Source organism: Leptinotarsa decemlineata, unplaced genomic scaffold, assembly GCF_025532065.1.
Source record: "Leptinotarsa decemlineata unplaced genomic scaffold, Ldec_3_MD MMD2_tig00002974_RagTag_RagTag, whole genome shotgun sequence".
Lineage (NCBI taxonomy): Eukaryota > Metazoa > Arthropoda > Insecta > Coleoptera > Chrysomelidae > Leptinotarsa > Leptinotarsa decemlineata.
This window is the reverse complement of record NW_027412578.1, coordinates 2,658,732-2,679,072: the sequence shown is the minus strand read 5'-3', so window position 1 is coordinate 2,679,072 and position 20,341 is coordinate 2,658,732. Positions and strand designations below refer to the sequence as shown.

Here is a 20,341-nt window from a genome sequence, read left to right as displayed (position 1 = left end):
GAATGGGAAAAAATACCAGCGTGGTCCAAACAGAATTGGCTTGCATCTCAATCGCCACAAAAGAAATAACCAGGAAAGGAATTTCTGGCAAAAACATAACAATCTGCACTGACAGCAGACAAGCCCTATTAGGCCAGGACAGACAACGTGTTATTTCAGGGCTAGTACTAGAGAGCCACCAAGATTTAGCCAAAGCCAAGTAGCTGGACTATGGATTTGAGGACCCAGTGGCACCTACGGCCTGATGACTTCGACAATTGCGGAACTATCCAAATATTACTCCTATGCTCAATCCCTAAAGAGATGGGATGGAATCAACGGATGCAATCTTGCCAGTATTACCCTGGGCCACCCTGGGAAGCTGGCGCCGAAGAAATATCTGGTGATGACCAGGAAAAATCTACGCTTAACAGTAGGATTTCTGACTGGCCACTGTCAACTAAGGATACACCTCCATAATATGGGCCTAGTGGACACACCTCTATGCAGAATGTTTGAACAGGAAGATAATGTCCTATGCGAGTGCCCGGAGTTATCGTCAATAAGATAATGTGTGTTCGACGAGTTTTGGCTTACACCTGTCGATATAAAGGAGATGTCTTCCAGTGACCTGTCTAACTTCCTGGAAAGGACAGGATGGACGATGACCTAGGAGGACTACTCTTTGGGAGGATGTACGATGGGTCACATGTAGCCTAAGTGCTGTGGGCTTACACTCACCCTCCCTACTCTATAGATACAGATACTTTGTTGTATTCTAATTCATATATATTCATATGGATAATTGCACCTGATATTCCATTTCTACTTTCAATTATTCCGTGAGACAATAAACGACGGTCTGATAAGAATGGTGACGCTCTTCATAAATTTCTTTCCGCGGCATTTGATTTCTGAAAAACAGCCAAGAGCCTATTGCTATATACTGGTTTCAACAATTTCAAACATGTTTAATTCATTCTGTGCGGTAATAGACTTTCATCGAATACGAAACCGAAGGTGTGAAACATGTTTCTTGAAACGCATTGTTATAGTCAGCTCAGTTTGACCAACGTACTTGGTGTCGCCTTTTTCCTTTCCGACATCATATGTTCCAGGTTGCTAACACTTATTAAAATGTACGATGTAATGATGTATTTTGGGTCATATGGGAGAACTATGGACTTAAAGTTTCAGTTCTGTTGTGAGAAAAATAATTTCATTAGACAATATTTCGTCACGGGTTCGAAGCAGCCTCACCTTGCAAACTTTATTGAATTTCATATTTTTGCAAGAAAAAATATCTAACGAAATCTTTTTCTTTACAGTGGCGATCTACAAAGTATCTTCAGGAAGGGATTTCTATCTATATGATGCATATGCAAAAAAATTCATCTGTTGGAACAAGACTGGGAAGGAAATGAGGCACCACAAAAAGACATTAGTTGCAAGGGTAAGTATTTTGATTATTATATACTATGAGTTCATTTTTAATGTTAGTTGATCAATTGAATCTTGGTAATATCAAAAATTCTTGAAGAAAAATGTTGCATTGCAATTTCAAACGGTTTTGAATTTCAACACGTTTCGCTGTTTTCATTTGACTCAGGCGATAACCATGGGAAGATTACTATCTTCTCCGGCCAGAAAAGTGAGAATCTCTGGAAGGGAGATTGACTGGCAAGCGCGGGTAAAGTACCTCGGCCTTTTGATAGACCGTAGGCTCACTTGGAACCCGCACATTATGTACGTCAAATCTAAGATCGCGGGTCGGATAGCCAGTCTGTACCCTCTGATCAACAGAAAATCAAAGATGAGTATGAAAAACAAAATCACGATCTACAACACGATGTTCAAGCCTGTCATCATGTACGCTTCAGGCGTCTGGGGACAAGCGGCTCCGTCCAACATTTCCATTTTGGAAAGGTTGCAAAATAAGATAACTAGGATGATTGTGAATGCTCCTTGGTTCGTGCGGAATGAAGCCATCCGCAGAGATTTGCAGCTGCCTTCCATTCGGCAGTCCATCCAGTCGAGGAATGAGAGAGTTTTCGAAAAAACGGAAACTCATGAAAACCCGTTATTTAGGGAAGCCACAGATTATGCTGCAGACGACCCCTCCCGATATAGAAGGATGAATAACTTTTTCATCCATCCCACCCCAGCCAGGTAGGGGTATCTCGTGAAGGGCGGCACTGATATCTAAGGACTTCATGCCGTCACCAATCAGTCATGAACCCATTGGTCTCTCTCAAGACCAACAATCAGCCAAAAGGGTAGGGGAGCTGGTCTCCAAACCTGGATGAAATGACGATGACATTCTGACTTTTTCATTTGAAATACTGGCATAATGCAATGAATCACTATTATATTAACAAAATATTACTTTTCATATATATGAGAATTTATCATTTCGTTCGATCAGAAAAGCTATGTGCTTCTAAATGTGTTTCAAAAATAAAAACATTATCATTCATACCCTGGTGTAAACTCATTATATATTGGAAAAATTCAATTTTTTCAATAACGTCATCAATAATATTTTCAATTTATCATCAATAGTAAATTTAATGCAGTTCTGTTTTTGAAAATATTATCGAATTTTTGGATCAACAGTATAATTTCATTTAACTTGAATATGATAGACCTCAAAATCGATCTATCCTTATTTTCTGATTTCAATCTATTGAATGAAAAGTAATGCATAATAAGTTTCTTCAGTAAGTGAAGCTCATTGTATGGATTATTGTACTCATTCATGCTTGATTTACTGAAAATATCGCCTGTAAAATGCGAGAAAGTTTTTGATAGAATTTCGCTAGTTATATCTTGATATTCAATCTATTCCAAAAAAATAGATTGAATATCACAAAACGGGGAGATTTGTGGTTATTCCCAACAAAACTATTGACAATTTGCTGCTAATCCATCAACAAGTATATCCCTTTCATTAAAATCATGACTATTTTATTATTGTCATTGTAGTGTAGAATTAACGTTGATAATGTTTGATTTTGTATACATTCCGACTTAGTAATAGTGTAATCATTACATATTTGAATGAATAACACAAGAAAATATACAATTTTTTTTACCACACCAAATGGGGATTTTCTGAAAAAAAATAAGTGAAAATTGATTGGTTTCTTGTGCTGTGAGTGGATGTCGAAAAAGTAAAGTTGGATAGAATCACTTTTTTGATTAACCAACTTTACATTTTTGACATCCACTCACAGCACAATCAAGAAATTAATTAAAAAATCGATTCTCACTTTTCATTTGAAAACTATCAATACTTGTTCGAAACGTAGCTGCAGCAAAATTGTGAAAGTTGAGAAACTCTGATCTAGACATTGCTCGAGGACATTTCCAGAAAGTATCCGATCGAGATGGACTGTATGAAGGTTCGTTTGCTACGCAAACCATCTTTTTCTTTCCGAGATGATAAATCACGATCATCATAAGGGTGTTTTGATAAACGAATCATATATAATTGGTCATTTATTTTCTTGTGAAGAGAGCATCGCCAAAGCATCTGCAATATATGACTCAAAACTTTTTGTTGTTTATATTGTATTACTTCTCTGTACAGTCTTCTTCGGAGCTTTGGAGCTTTTTATTGAAAAAACTCTTTCGACACAGTAACAAAAATACTGTCTATCGACGCTCATTTCGTTCACCAAATCAGCATCATCCCAAAATAACTAGAACTGAGTAGCACCACTATGTTAGAGCTTTTCGTATTCATCCCACCTCACTACATGTTTTCTATCTGTGATTATTACATGAGAGAATAAACAACCGGTTCTTTAGAGTGGGTCCTTTGTCGCTGTTCATACATCTCATCATTCCAAATTTTTCGTGTACTAGTTTCAACAATTCTAAACATTCCTCACCCCTTCTTTGATCGTTTGTGATCATCAAAACTAATCTCCAAAACCGAAAAAAAAAATTAAGTAATTGATCTCTTTCATATTGCTAGAAAACAGTTGCTTTTTCTTTGTCCCTCTAACAATTATTTTCCGTCGCTGTTTAACGTAAGGTAAAGTTTCGAACTACCTTCAAGACTTTTCTTAACTGCCTGAACTTTTTTTCAGCTACTTCAAGTTGCCTCTCAATTGACACATCTCAATTCATCAACTAACTTCAAAGGTATTTCATTGTTTTTCCTCAATTTTGTAGTAATAATTTTCCATCTAACAACCTCAGATACATTGTCACTCTATTTTATTTCTATTTTTCTATAAGCCTATTGGGGTAGGCCTCATCCCAATTTGCCACACCTGAAGTCAGGTTTGTTTATTACACTTATTCCCTAATTATTCAGGCCATTTTCAAAAGTATCGTCTTTATTGATCTCCACACAAAGAGTAAATTGATAGTGCAAAGAAGAGAATATTTCAAAACTGTTGAGATCAGTTAACCACAGTCAAACCCGATTATGTTTGTATCTAGCTATTTTCCGTTTTTTTAGCCTTTCCATCTTGGTGTAGACAGTCTGGTGGTTTTCGTAGGCCTAACGCTATGTTTCTTCTAAATCTTCATAAACTAATGAGTAACACTATTCGCGTAGAGCAGGACGTCTTTTTCAAAGACAGTCCTATTTGGAGTTATTCTTTTTCCTGGGTCAAGTTGCCCGTTCAAATTCAGCTTCCAACGTTTCAGTTGATTCAAGAGAAAATAAACGTCTGCTTTGTTGAAGTATGAAATTCTGCAAATAAAATACTATCATTTTATTTGAAATCTCCAAATAATTTAGGCGATAAATGTAGAGAACCCATTTTGTCAAAGGTTATTTATAATTGACCAAAACACAATCTTTAGCCATCTACCTATATGAAACTTTGGGTACTTTCAAATCAAAATGCATATCGATCTGTACTCAATCATCAGAAAACTGAACGTTTCATTTTTGTTTCAGAAATACCGACCTAGACTGATGCGCTTCTGCAGGTTTATCGACGAGCCGACCCAGAACGGGTACGTAAATTTGGTGCCATCTTTCAACAAGAGTCTGAAAATGATGTTCAAGGCGAACGGTACCCCCACAAATAAACTTAGTAAATATCCCACTCGGGAACGGTTCTTAATGCAAGTGGTGGGAAGTTCGGAACCTTCCGACCCTTGTGGATGCCCTGAGGCTAAACACTACTTTTGTGAAAAGCCCCTTAGGAAGATGAAAGAATTGAACGACATTTGCAATAAGCATTACAGAATCTAGGAAAATTTTTGTTTTTGTAGGACTACGGTTGAAACAGAATGCTGCTTCTTTTGACGTCTATGATATGGTCCGAGAAAATTTTGGAAGTCGAACAAAGATTTTGTATCATCTTATATTTAGTGCGATCCGAAACTGTCAAAACTGTCATGAAAAGTGTAGAAGTCGTGACGCAAATTATTTTTTTACGAGTGGAAAATATTTGGCTATCAGTGACCCAGTTTCAAAATGATGAATGTAACATGATTGTTTAGTTAACTAGTGACAGACAAAATTATACTCGCAGTGGTAATCTTTGACGGCATTCCATCAACCATTCTCTCAGTAATAAACAGTTTGATTATTTTGATTCCCTCACTGTTTTATAGGTTCAGAATTGAAATATTTCCCACTCAGCTTAGTTGATGTAACACCGGCTAATTTCTAATAGTTTTTGTCCAACTCACAAAAATCCCATGATCGAGCGAATGTGTATGATTTAATCCATTCAAAATCAAATAAAATAGGTTGATGATGGTTTTTATACGCGGTTCTAGTCATAATTTTAACTGCTATAAAACTTTAGTTATGCTTTCGTCATCATGGTTCATTACATTAGGGCTGTTTTGTTAGAATACATTGCAAAGTCAGTCGAAAGTTACGTAAAATAGCAATACAATTCAAGTAAAATCATTTTATATTCTTGTTCACAATATTTGACATTTTTGTTTGGATCTTTGATATAAGGAACGAGCTTGAAGCTTTGATATTCAGAACGTTCACGAACTTGATTCATATCAACAAAGAAACTCTTAGAGATACGAAATTGCTACAAATACTCATGAATTAGATGAAATATATTATTCAACATGATATACTAGTTCAATCGACCGAAAATCAGAAACTCACGTAGCTGGATGAATCGACAAATATCTCTCAAACATATTTTTTTGCACTGCACTATTCAGCATCATACTCATCTTCTTCATCGCAATTCAATAGAAGAATAAGCTGATCAGGTTTCGTTATAATGCTAAGAAAATTGTGTTCTTCTATCATCAAATTCGATAATAGAATGGAACATCAAAATTTTTTGATGGGAAATTCACAGAAATGGTTCGGTATTTTTTGATAAAATATCAGGAAACATTTGTATCCTATACATCTTTTCCATTTCCTAAGTAAAACTGATCGGTATTGATTTCAAAATGAGCTTTCAAATAATCTTGGAGAAAATTAAATATTCGCATGGGAAAAAATGCGATCAAACTATTGCATTTCTTCATCTTGCACTTATTTGCGAACCCTTCAAAAATAAAAGATGCTCATTTGTCACTCATAATTCAACAGAAATTACCAAAAATCTGTTTCGTTTTTCGAATAATTTGAATTTTGTGAACTTCATAAGTAACACAAATTATCGGTTCCACTTTATCTACTCCATAGATATATATCAGGAGAGCGACCCTAAAGAGATCTTTTTACTACTTCGTTTTCCGGTTCCTACGGTTCCGGACAATGGTTTCCTTTTTGGTCACTGTTTCCTGACCAAACTTCTTGCTTTCAACCAAAATATCATCCCTGTTTACTTTTTTCTGATAATTTGCATGAATCGGGTTTTTATAAATTCATTCTCATAATAGATTTTTTCGTATGAACAACAAAGAAAAATGAAAACGAAAAATCCTGCTCATCTACATCTACATATGAAAATGTACAAATGTTATAACAGGAAGTACCCAAAATCAAAGCATTCCATGGACTATCCTCAATGTATTCGTTACAATTTCACCAGTTTAATATTATCAACAACCTCATATATAATTCATGAACTAGATCCAGTTATAAATTCCAAAAATATAATTTGAAGATGAAGATGCATGTGTCCATTAAAATATTTCTAGTCTAACATCTTCATGTGTTTCTTCATAATTGATTAGGAGGATGCACGTTCTATGCCATGCTTCAATAAGTCATTTAGAATTTTTACTTTCATTATTCAATCTTTAATCGTGATATAATCGATCTTTAATGTTAATTGAGAACAAGGTTTTGAAAATGAAGAGAAGGCCACAACTGATCCTTTTGACGCAAGTATAATTATTACGAGGAGGGTAATTTAGTGGCCTTTAAGAATACAGTGGCCGACAAAAAGAAGGCAAATTGTCACTCTTTTAGGAAACGAGGGGACAAGTTTCTCTAAATGTACACGGTGAAACTATGGGAAATTATAATCTAGGTGATCGAACTTCCAAACTTTTCCGATATTGCTTCTACTTGAATGTTGTTCATTTGCACAAATTTTGTATTGCCCCAACTGTGACATTTGTGATGACCCATGCCTTCATTGGGAAAACTGTCAAAAATAGTAAATTTATCAATATCTAATCTTGAAGCTGAGGTGTTCTATAATCAAAAACCCATTCTGTTTCAACTGTACTATCAAAATTGATAATTTGTGCATAACTTCAGTGTATGATAAAAGTGGTATGTATGTATTTGTACAAATGTTGAAAATCTTTTATACTATATATTAATTTATTTTTCTATAATTTAATTTTGTATCATTTTGTGAATTTATCGTCATTTAGGTTATGAATGTAAATGTACAGTTCTTTTATTTTGACCCCTATGGGGTTTTTTAACATTCTAACTTTTGTATATTATTATTTATTTTTATGAATATTCATGATTTGTCCAAATAATCCATGTTTTAATGGTTTTTAACAGTAATCGCAAAATACCAAATAATGACTGAGGCCCTGAATATTGTGAACATTTTGATAATAAATTGAGAGAGTAATATGTCTATCTGTTGTTAATCCAAGCCTCATATTTGTTTTATAAGATCTGTAGGCATGATTTTGTCTTTAATATTTAAAATACATTCCAACTCTTATGCATTTACAATAAAAGTATGAGAAATGTGTATCTGTTTTATTTCTTCAACCCCACTACGTGCAAATTTCATATTGAGGAATACATGAGAGGTGTGATGAGTCAGGTCTGATATAAAATTTCCCTTCTGAAGAAAAAACAATTATTTTTTTTCGATAATAATTGAAAAACTCAGTTTCAAATCACCTTGGAGTTTCAGATGGGCTCCAATATGATAATAAAAATAATAATAATAATAATAAATGGGCTTTATTCATTGACATACATTGTTTACAAAGAAGACATAGATACAAAAATCAGCCGAGGCTGTTTCAAAACTCAACCTAGGGGATAGCATGTATTATATAGAAATATAAAAATAATCACCTAGTATACAATGGTAAGTGAATAGTTCATGAATCTTTGTGAAACTAAGAAAAATACCAAGGTTATAAATTCCAAAGTGAATATTAGAAATCTATTTAGCTTAAATATGGAAAAATATACAGCAAAACATACACAAAAGTGAGAGATAGGGAAAACCATATGAGCAAGGCATAACATGAATATATTATTTAATCAGAAGACTTCAGGTATGTTTTCAACTTTTTTTTGAAATTATATATGGAGTAGTATCTAAATTCACTGGGCAGAGAGTTATACTGTTTGATAGAGTTGTAAATAAAACTACGAAAAAAGCAGGCTGACGAGTGTTATGGAAAAATAAAAGTGTATCGGTTTCGTGTCCACGAATTTGTGTCCACAAATTATATATTTCATAAATATAATTTGGCTCCAGGTTTTAGCAATCGGTAACTAACCGACTCCTCTAACTTAGGGGATATATGGTCGAATTTTCTCACACCATAAGAAAGACGAATGCAATTGTTTTGTATTTTTTGTAAGCGATTCACATCGGTTACAAAGTAGAGAAGCTCAATTTCTGACTTCTCCAAAACGTTTCAAAGAATCAAAAACCACATGAGAGCTGATGATTAGTTCTTCCGCCATCCCACGCACCATTTGTGTTGGATCAGTCTCCACCAGGGTGATCAAATCGTTGTCCTCCGATAGTCATCTTCATCTTTTTCAGGTTGGAAACTTTTCCCTTACCCTTTCAACTGTCTTTCTTCAGGAGGACGAGTGATTCATGTCGTAGAGTGTTTTGGTGAAGGCACAAAGGTCAATGACATCTATGCCGCTCTGGCCTTGTGAACCCCTTCCTGACTGGTGTATTTAATGAACAAACTGTTCATTTTAACAGACGTCGTGGGGCCTTCACTCAACCGAGCTACGGGGCCTTCTGAATCGAGTGGGGTCGTCTATAGTGTAATCTACAGCTTCCCTGACTAGTGGGTTATCATGAGTTTCCGCTGACTCGAAAACTCTCTGATTCCTCGACTGAATGGACTACCGTATAGTTAACAGCTTCAAGTCTCTGCGGATGGCTTCATTCCGCACGAAGCATGGAGCATTCACCAGCATCCTGAGAAGTTTATTTTGCAATCTCTCCAAAATGGAGAGGTTTGTCGGAGCGGTTTGTCCCCAAGCGCCTGAAGCATACATAATGACAGGCTTGAACATCGTGTTGTATAGTAAAATCTTATTTCTGAGACTGAGCTTAGACTTTCGATTGATCAGAGGATAGAGTTTGGCTATCCTCATTTGTACTCTGTTCGTGATGTAGTCAATGTGATTTACCCAGGTGAGTCGGCGGTCTACCCAAAGACCTAGGTATTTGACTAGCGATTGCCATTCGATCTCCCTGCCTGAAATCGTGACTCTTGTATCTGGAGGAACGTTGCGCCTCCCCAAATCTATCGCGTGAGTTTTTCCTGGGTTCACCCGAATCTTCCATTCCAGGTACCAGCGTTCGAGGTCGTCCAATGCGCGTTGCATGTAGACGACCGCCAACCCCCGTCCCATGGAAGAAGCGAGGAGAGGCGTATCATCAGCGTATAGGGAAACCTTCACGTGATTGAACCTCGGAAGGTCGCTCACGTGAAGGTTGTACATTAGGGGAGACAGCACAGCTCCTTGAGGCACTCCAGCTTGGATTTCCCTGACAGGAGACAGGGTTCCTTCAACTCGGAACTGAAATATTCTGCCCTTCAGAAAAGACCTAATCCACCGGATCAGGCCCCGAAGCAGATCGAAATCGAGCATATTATGTAATAAGCCTTCGTGCCATACTCGGTCGAAGGCTTTCGAAATGTCCAGGAGGACAAGATGGACTGTCTTCCTATTATTGAGCTCTGAGATGGAGTTTTCGACCAGTCTCAAGGCCTGCAACTCGGTGGAGTGTCCCCCCCTGAAACCGAATTGTTCATCAGGCAGAACATTTCGGTCTTCAACTTCTTCAGTTATCCTTTGCAGCACAACACGTTCAGCCAGCTTAGCCGTTGAGCAAAGCAGACTAATTGGACGATAATTCTGGGAAAACAGCGGGTTCTGGCCCTGTTTCGGAATCATGACAACTACGGCATGCTTCCATCTTCGGGGAAAGTATCTAAGGGCGATTGAGCTATTTATTATGTCCAAGAGGTATCTGATAAAGTTCTCCGGGAGCTGCTTCAGCAACCTATTGTTGACTGAATCAATTCCCGGAGCCTTCTTGGGTTTGAAGGCTCTAATGTACCCCCTTAGTTCTTCTTCCGAAGCTGGACGGATCACATCGTCATCATTCTCCCTGAGAATACGCTGAACTCGTTGTTCCAGCCGGATATCACGGTCAATATCATCATCCGGATCAACGTTAAGTTGGAACAGATTCTCCATTGTGTCTGCAAAGGCCAACGCCTTCTTGGCGGGGAAGTAGCAGATGCAGCGCTGTCCATGAAGAGGAGAGGGAGCAGTTTTCCTCTTCTCGAAGAAAGGATTTTCCTCGAGAAGAGGAAAATCTTTGTCCTGGATTTCTGTAGATCGAACTCTTTGAGGCTCATCTTTGAGGCTAATATCTTCAAAACGAAATTCTGTAAACCAACTTTGAACAGTGCGTCGTTAACTTTTCGGGCTCTTTCGCCAGCGCTTTGGTTCAATTCGGATTCGTAGAGAAAAAATGGCCGAAAATCGTTCAACATCATATGGTAATAAGCTGAAAGAGGCAAAAAATCTAAATTTGAAAGAAAATCAACAGAATCAATGTATAGAATACAAAATTCTCTATCGATCAGTTAATAACAGTCAATGGGTTTTTCAGCTCCAAAGAAAATACAACAAATATGGAGGAGGAAAAATTGTTTTGAAGTTATTCGATTATTCGATTTCCCGAATAACTACTTGATAGAGTGATACAAGAGGAATAATGCATGCATAATACAGGGTGTAACATTAAAATATTCAAGTGACGTATTCCTGAAACAATTTTGAGAAAAACAATTTATATGAATTTGTGTCCGCAAATGCTACAGGGTGTTGAAATTGTTTTTTTTTGCTTTTTAAATATGACTTCTGCAAAAAATGAGTCATTTGCATGAAATCTTGTATCCGGTGTTTTTTGTCGTGTGAAATCATAATATCTTATTTATTCCCATGTAACATCTAGAGGGCGCTGCGTACGCTGTCATTATTTATTTCATCCCTATGAATAGCGCTTCGAAGGCCGCGCTTCGTCCTCCAAGAAGGCTCCGGGAATTGATTCAATCAACAATAGGTTGTTCAAACAGATCCCGGAGAACTTCATCAGATATTTGGTGGATATTATCAACAGCTCAATCACGCTGAAATATTTCCCTTGAAGATGGAAGCATGCAGTGGTTGTCATAATTCCGAAACAGGACCAGAACCTGCTGTTTCCCCAGAATCATCGTCCGATTAGTCTGCTTTGCTCAACGGCTAAGTAAGCTGCAAAGTGTTGTGCTGCAAAGACTAACAGAAGAACTTGAAGAACAAAATGTTCTGCCTGACGGACAATTCGGCTTCAGGAGGGCGATCTCCACCTAGCTACAGGACCTGAGACTGGTTGAAAATTCCATCTTACAGCTGAACAACAGAAAGACAGTCCATCTCTTCCTCCTGTATATTTCGAAAGCCTTCGACCGAGTCTAGCACGAAGGCCTGCTACACAAAATGCCCGATTTCGAACTGCGTCGTGGTTTGGTCCGGTGGATCAGGTCCTTTCTGGAAGACAGAACATTTCAGGTCCGAATTGAAGTAACCCTGTCTCCTGCCAGGGAAATCCAAGCTGGAGTGCCCCAGGGAGCTGTGCTGTCTTCACTACTGTACAGCCTTTACGTGATCGACCTTCCGAGGTTCAACCACGTGAAGGTTTCCCGATGACACGGCTCTCCTCACCTTTTCCATGGGTCGGGCTTTGGCGGTCGTCTACATGCAACGCGCATCGGAACACCTCGAACGCTGGTACCTTGACTGGAAGATCCGGATGAATCCAGAAAAAACTCAGTCGATAGATTTGGGGAGACGTTTCTCCAGACACAAGGGTCACGATCTCAGGCGGAGATATCGAATGGCAAACGCGAGTCAAGTACCTAGGTCTTTGGATAAATCCCCGACTCACCTGGGAAAATCACATCAAGAGCAAAGTTCAGATGAGGATAACTAAACTCTATCCAGGTGGCTAATAGAAATTCAATGCTCAATCTCAAAAATAAGGTTTTATTATACAACACGATGTTCAAGCCTGCCATCACGTATGCTTCATGTGCTTGGGAACAAACCGCCCCGTCAAACCTCTCCATTTTGGAAAGGTTGCAAAACAAACTTCTCAGGATGCTGATGAATGGTTCGTGCGGAATGACGCTATCCGCAGATATTTGAAGCTGTCAACTATACGGCAGTCCATTCAGTCGAGGAATCAGAGAGTTTTCGAGTCAGCGGAAACTCATGATAACCCATTAGTGAGGGAAGCTGTAGATTACACTATAGTCGACCCCACTCGATTCAGAAGGCTCGGTTGAGTGAAGGGGCCACGACGTCTGTTAAAATGAACAGTTTGTTTCTCAAATACCCATGCCAGGAAAGGGTACACATTGCCAGAGCGGTCATAGACCAATAGATAGGAAGCCAGCTTTCCAACTCAAATTCAACAATTTCCGGGTCAAAAAAGCGATTCTCCCCATCGTCGTTGTTTAGCTTGATATATTGGCCTCATTTACGACGTTTGTAGAGACGAAGTATATTAAAATCCATAAGGCTTTTATCTCAATGATGTAATAACAATGGAACACGCTATCCCTTCCAACTATCAAACAATAATCGGATAAAGCTTTGAATCCATTCAATTATTGAGGTTCTCAAAGCTTCAAAAATAAGCACGTTTTACAATCACCAGTTTTCTTCATATCGTGAAGACGATAACTTGGTTGCTGAAACGAGCACCGAGAAGAGTGTTACATTTCTGGTGATTGATAAGAGTGCTTGTTAATGGATTTGTTCAAAGCCAAAGGTTCCAGTTTACCATTTATTTTCAAAGCGCTAGGTTTTCTTACGGAATTTTCAATTCTTGAAAACAAAGCAGGAATGAATAGGGAATATAAAGTCTATTATGAACAATTGTGAGGAGACAACTCTGTTCAGAGAGTTGAAGGTTTTGTGATTGTTCTTGGGCCAAAACATAGATTTTTGTTCAAGACTTCTTCTCCAGGTAGTTCTGCATTGGAGTACGTTTTAATAATCACCTTTGAATGTACATCGTCTGGAAATAATTCACCTATAGAAATACAATAGTTTTTGTTCGTTTCCTTGCCAATGCATCAGATGGGCAAATAGGCGTAGAATAAGACAATGAAGAGCAATGACAGACATATCTGATCAATTTCAACTTCTTAATTGATGTCTGAGCACTCTCAATTATCTACCTAGTTGACTATCGTTGGGTGTAACGTTAAATTCCTTGAATTGGCAAAGAATCAAAGAATGCATATTTGATATTTCAAAAGTAACTTCCAAAAACATTTTTGAATGAACAAAATTGAAATATCGTTAGTCTAAATTATCCGTTATGACACATTCTAGTCGTCGATAAAATAGTATATATAGCGCTCTCACTGAGTTCGGGCATTGAATGTCACTCATGTAAGTTCCACAATTTATGTTATTGTTTGTTAAAAATAAAACTGAATATTTTTGGTGGACCCAAACACGGAAATGGCAGGTGCTATATTTAGCACTCCAAAGTAAATATAATAATTATAAAAAATACTTCCTTTGACTTCGAAAGAGAGAAAATATCTGTTGGTAAACAGGTGGGTTGGTGTCAAATATTCATAGAACAAATATATTGTTTGGAGTATATTGTTTTCAGAAATTTAGTGCGTAATGCACATTGATCCTCGATGCCTAATAAAAAAAATATCAACAATAAGTACAGATTTACAATCTGAAACTTGCCGCCACTCCCTATATCTCACCATTTTTATACAAAATGACAGTTACCTACGAGTAGGGAATATAAATCACAGTGACAAAAACTTTAGAATGTGCTAAAAGGATTTTAATATCATAACATTAATACTAACACCGACTATTTTCCAAGAAATGCATAAGTTAGCGCCCTTATTCTCTCGACAATGTTTCAAAGAAAGTACATGGTATTATATGCAACAATGTGGTGTTCTGGAGCTGGTTATATTATTAAGCCACATAAAAAATAATAGACATAACGGGTGACAACGAAATCATTGCAGACGGTTCCACCCACTAGGTTGTGAGACAAAAAGTGTGAAATGTGGAACGAAGGTAAAGGTCATTGAAGGATATATTTCTGACAATGAAACTGAACTTACAAATATGTTCCAATAATATAAAATCTATTGCGGGAGTTGTATCGCCAACATCATGTCTAGGAATAACTCCAATGAATAATCGTGCACTGACATACCTGTCGGATATAATTCAACGCCCTTCGTGGTATTAGCCAGGAGAGTAGTTGTTTTCTGATAGGTGTCAGTCCATTAACCTACAGTGTAGGTAATTTGAGACTGGCCCGAACGAATTGTTTTTTTAGATAATTTGACCGAACATACTATTTCTTATATAACGTTGTGTATCATTTCGTTAAATAATATCGATTTCAAATCCATAAAGAATGTTTGGAGTATAAACTGAATAGAAAAAAGAAGGTTGTCATATAATACAAAGTTCATATGTTACATATGGATAATTCGCTCTGAAACTTTCATGTGTGCATTATGTCCAATTAGTAGACTTTGCTTTTAGTCAACTTCATAATCTGATAGTTTTTGTTTCACAAATGAAAACTGCTCTTCTATTTTACGAATATTACGAGTCTCAAATTCTGAGTAGTTCTGTAATTATTCAGCTCGTTGATTCTGAATTTTTATCGTATCTGTATATTTCTCTCTTCATTTATTTAGAAATGAAGAAGAAATTGCGTCAACATATTACTCAACGGTATTAAAAAAGAATCATTCTTGTTGTTTCGAATATTTTATGTTGTGATACGACTGTAGTCGATTATTTGTAAACACAGGTGTAGAGAAAAAAAGTTATGCAGGGTGTTCCTTAAACACATGCTAATATTTAAGGAGGTAATTCTTAGACCTATTTTAAGGAAAAAACGTCTTATGGACGTATGTCCTAAACGCCTTAACTTTTGAGATGCAGGGTGGCAAAGTTTTCAAAAATAATCAGTTTTTTAATAATAACTGCGATAATTTTGTAGACATCTTTGGCATATTTGGTACATATGTTCCATGCCTCAAGGCGCATTTTCTGATGTACAATTTTCTTAATTTTCTCTGCGAGTGGCGTACGTACGAGTTTTGAAATGTATATTTTTGGCGAAAAAAATACTAGGCCACTGCTTTATCTTGGATTAAAAACTATTTTTAAAATCTCCATACATTTTTGAGCACATTTGATTTGCTGGGTTTTCTTTGTCCGACGCATGGTTTTCGCTCAAAAAATTAAAAATCGCTTTACTTAAGGATGAATTCCTTAAAAATCTGATGCGGTATCGTGCATCGATTGAAAGCGAACTAAGAGATCAGATTTGTTGCAAAATAATTGAGGATCTAAAAGGTATTTGTTTGTTGTCAGATGCACTGTTCTCAATTGAAATTACGTCATAACGCAGCACCGCTTAATAATTTTTGAAAACATAAATTTAGTTATCCTGGAATAAATGACGTGTAGCAGAATTTATTTACTGCACCTCTTGGAAATATGGAGTTTGTCGATATGTGATTTCTTTTAAAGATTAATAGCAGAAAAAACAGCGTACCCACCATAGCAATAAAAAACGAATTCTCTGTATGTACAAACGTCAGTAGCTAATATTGATGTTGGTTTAAAGTAAGGTGTTGGTGTTAAAAACTGTCACAGCGCGTTTTGATTGATTTTGAAGTGTTATTGAAGTTATTTTGGTAGTCTGCTGTTTTTCTGAATATCAGTAAATATGGTAAATTATACGAATGCGGAAATGGCGCAAATGCATTACGTATATGACCTTGCCGATGGTAATGCAACAGAAGCCAGGCGCATTTATCAGGAAAGATATCCTAATCGTGCCTTACCAGATAGCCAAACCTTTTCAAATATTCATCGTCGACTTGGGGAAACTGGTAGTTTCAAGAAAGGGACTCCGGAAGGTAGACCTCGTGTAGTAAGAACTCCTGAAATTGAGGAAGCGGTGCTGCAAGAAATTGAGGAACATCCTGAGACGAGTACGAGGAAGATCGCTAGAACTCTGGATATTTGTCATCAAATTGTTTGGCGTATTTTGGTTGATTTTTTGTTATACCCATACCATATTTCAAGAGGGCAGGCATTACTCCCCAGAGATTTTCCACAGCGTGTGAACTTCAGTCAGTGGTATCTACAAAGTATTGCACTAAATCCGCAGTTTGAGATACAAATTTTGTTCACAGACGAAGCAAATTTTTCTCGGAATGCCATTCAAAATTTCCATAACAATCATGTGTGGGCTGAAGAAAATCCCCATGCAATAACCGAAACCCATTTCCAACACCAATTTTCGGTTAATGTATGGGCAGGAATTATAGGTGATCATCTGATAAGCCCATTTTTTCTACCAGGACGCCTGGATGGTCGTTCTTATTTACACTTTCTCGAAGAAGACTTACCAGGGTTATTGGAAGATGTGCCACTTGCGTTGAGGAATCGAATATGGTACATGCACGATGGCACCCCTGCTCATTTCAGTGTAATTGTCCGAAACCATTAAAATACAGTTTATCCTAATCGTTGGATAGGACCTCAGCAATGGCCAGCAAGATCCCCCGATCTCAACAGTTTAGATTTTTTTTTATGGGGTCACCTTAAAACTCTTGTGTATAAAACTCCCGTTAATACTTTAGAAGATTTAAGAGAGCGAATAGTTGCCTCGTGTGAAACTATACGAAATACGCCGGGAATATTTGAACGGGTTCGTAATTCCATGCGTAGAAGGGCGGAAGCATGCATACTAAGTGCAGGTGGCCACTTCCAACAATTTTAATAATCAGTTTTGGTATTATTACTAATTGACAAATGTGTGCTATTGATTTAGACTTACTGTCACAAAATAAAATAAAACTCGTTTTTGTGAATTTTTTTTTTTTGCAGATTATGTTTTCAAATATTATTAGGGAATTGGTAATGCGTTATGAAGCAATTTTCAGATTCTCATTCATTTTATAATTGATCTAATTTCTTAATTTGCTTTCTGTCGATTTTTATTTTTTTGAGTGAAAATCATGCGTCGGACAAAGAAATACCAGGAGATCAAATTTTCTCAAAAATGAATGAGGATTTTAAAAATGAATTTATTTTGAAAAAAAAGCATTGGCGTAGTACTTTTTCCCCAAAAATATTCAATGCGAAACCCGTAGGGATGCCACTGTTTGAAAAAATACAAATTTGTGTACATCAGAAAATGTGCCCCGAGGCATGGAACATATGTACCAAATATGCCAAAGATGTCCACAAAATTATCTCAGTTATTATTAAAAAACTGATTATTTTTGAAAACTTTGCCACCCTGTATCTCAAAAGTTAAGGCGTTTAGGACATACGTCCATAGGACGTTTTTTTTCTTAAAATGGGTCTAAGAATTAACTCCTTAAATATTGCATCAACATATTACTTACTCAACGGTATTAAAAAAGAATCATTCTTGTTGTTTCGAATATTTTATGTTGTGATAGACTGTAGTCGATTATTTGTAAACACTGGTGTAGAGAAAAAAGTTATATAATCAGGAGATGAATGAATACAACTATCTGGTGAAGTTTGGGATTGAAACCAACAATCTACCAATGGATATTTATTTCAAATAGGACATAATCCTGATACCAACATAATACTCAATTGGGAAAAAATGTGATGTCACCATAATATATGCCAATCAGCCACGAAATAGACTGTTAAAACCTACCATCTGATTTGAAGGCATTGCTCATTTGGTCACAAAATAATGGAAAGTCACTCAGTTTCGACAAGTGCTATTGTATTTCATTTTCTAGGCCCAATTCACTTGTCAAGCAACAGGAAGTGTCAAATTAAGTAAATTGCATATTTGTAATATTTGACTTATATAAAACAAAATAGGCTCATAGCCAAGAAAATACATTTTTGGATTGAGGCCATGTGGTTCAGTCAAAGTATCATAAAAAATTCATAATACTTATACAAATAATGTAATACAGAAAATTTCTGAGGTGTATAGCATTTAAATGAATCTGCAATATGGTGAATACGATTGAATGCAAGTTATGCAAAATTTGAATATTGCCAGCTTGGAAAGTAGTAGAACAAGATCTGACTTGATTACTCTCTGTAAGATACCATCAGGTGTGATAGATTGTCCTTCATTGCTCCATTCGATTTATTTTAAAGTTCCAAACAGATCTACTCGAAACTCTGAATGATTCCAAGTTTCCTACTACCGCAAAAATTATGCTTATCATAGTAATTTGTCACGTTTTGTCAGATTAGGTGAAGACTATTGCAATAGAGGTTTAGAATTTACTGGACAAATATCAAGTTCATTCAAAAGCAGTTGAAGAAGATTATTAGTAAAACAACTTTTTTCCAATCTATCTGTCGATCAGGGAATTCTTGTAATTTATAAAATATTAAAAAAGGGTACCAGACAGCATGTTCCTAAAGTTTATATAAAAAATAAAAAGTTTCCCGTATATTTTTCTATTGATACTATAAATTCGGAATTCTGAGACGAAGGAGTAAAAATATTACGTTCAATGATTATAAAACTTATACAAATAATATCCAAAACTAGATTAAAACGTTTCTCAAAAAGTTCTGGAAATATGTTACTTCATGTAAAAATGATGTAGGTATTCCTAACAAAATCAGCTACAACGATACGTTTGCTGAAAATGGTGAAAGTATATACGACCTATTTGCTACATATTTTCGCAGCGTTTACGAGCCCTATCAGCAAACATGTCATTTTCCTCTTCAGTTCTGCCATAATAATCTGTTAAATTCAATATAGTTCACTCCAAAAATCATATTAGAGAAAATGAAGTCATTCGATGTGAATAAGGGTGCTGGGATCGATGGTTACCCTACATACTTCGTTAAAAATTGTGCCTCTGGTCTATGCTACGCCTTGAGCATCTTATTTAACAAATCCATGCAGTCTGGTGCTTTCCCAGAGGTTTGAAAAACTGCTTTTCCAGTCCCGATTTATAAAAACTGTCGTAATAGAAACTCAGTAATAAATTATCGAGGTATCGGTAAACTGTCCATTTTCAGCAAATTGTTCGAAAGCATCGTTTATGACTCTATGTTTTTCTATATCAAGTCATCAATCATAGAATGCCAGCATGGTTTTTTATCCAAGAGGGCCATAGAAACAAATTTAGTAATATATGACGACTACATTTCAACTCCATGAGACAATCGAGCACAGGTGAAGTCACTGTATACTGACTTCAGTAAGGCATTTGATAAAGTCGACCATAACCTTCTTATTTCAAAACTTGCTGGAATCGGTATACAGGGAGATCTCCTTAGATTTCATCTTACCTTCACAATCTCAGTCAGCTAGTGAGTGTAAATGGATACAAATCTGCTTCATTTGTGGTAACCTCGGGAGTCCCTCAAGGTTCACATCTGGGTCCATTAATATTTCTAATATTTATAAATGATTTGAAAGATTGCTTCAAGCATCCACAAGTACTACTATATGCTGATGACTTGCAAATCTTCAGAAATGTAACGACGATTGGAGATTGCTCAAAGATTCAGGAAGACCTTTATGCTTTTTTAGAATACTGATACCTCAATAAATTGAAACTTAATATTGATAAACGTGCATGTATATCTTTTTGCAGAAAC

At 36.5% G+C, this 20,341-nt stretch overlaps 1 protein-coding gene and 1 long non-coding RNA gene across 9 annotated transcripts in view; one reads left to right on the top strand and one right to left on the bottom strand.

Annotated features, from left to right (window-relative positions):
* LOC111504691 (uncharacterized) overlaps positions 1-8,103 on the top strand; it is a 213,708-nt gene extending 205,605 nt beyond the window's left edge. For all 5 annotated transcript variants that reach the window (XM_074177267.1, XM_074177271.1, XM_074177269.1 and 2 more), the window contains 2 exons: positions 1,308-1,432; positions 4,901-8,103. In XM_074177267.1, the coding sequence (XP_074033368.1) occupies positions 1,308-1,432; positions 4,901-5,200 (425 nt within the window). In that variant the 3' untranslated portion in view covers positions 5,201-8,103. The remainder of the gene's footprint in view (positions 1-1,307; positions 1,433-4,900) is intronic.
* The window catches only part of LOC141483070 (uncharacterized), a 309,939-nt gene that overhangs the window by 119,913 nt on the left and 169,685 nt on the right, over positions 1-20,341 (bottom strand). The gene's annotated exons all lie outside the window — the stretch shown is intronic.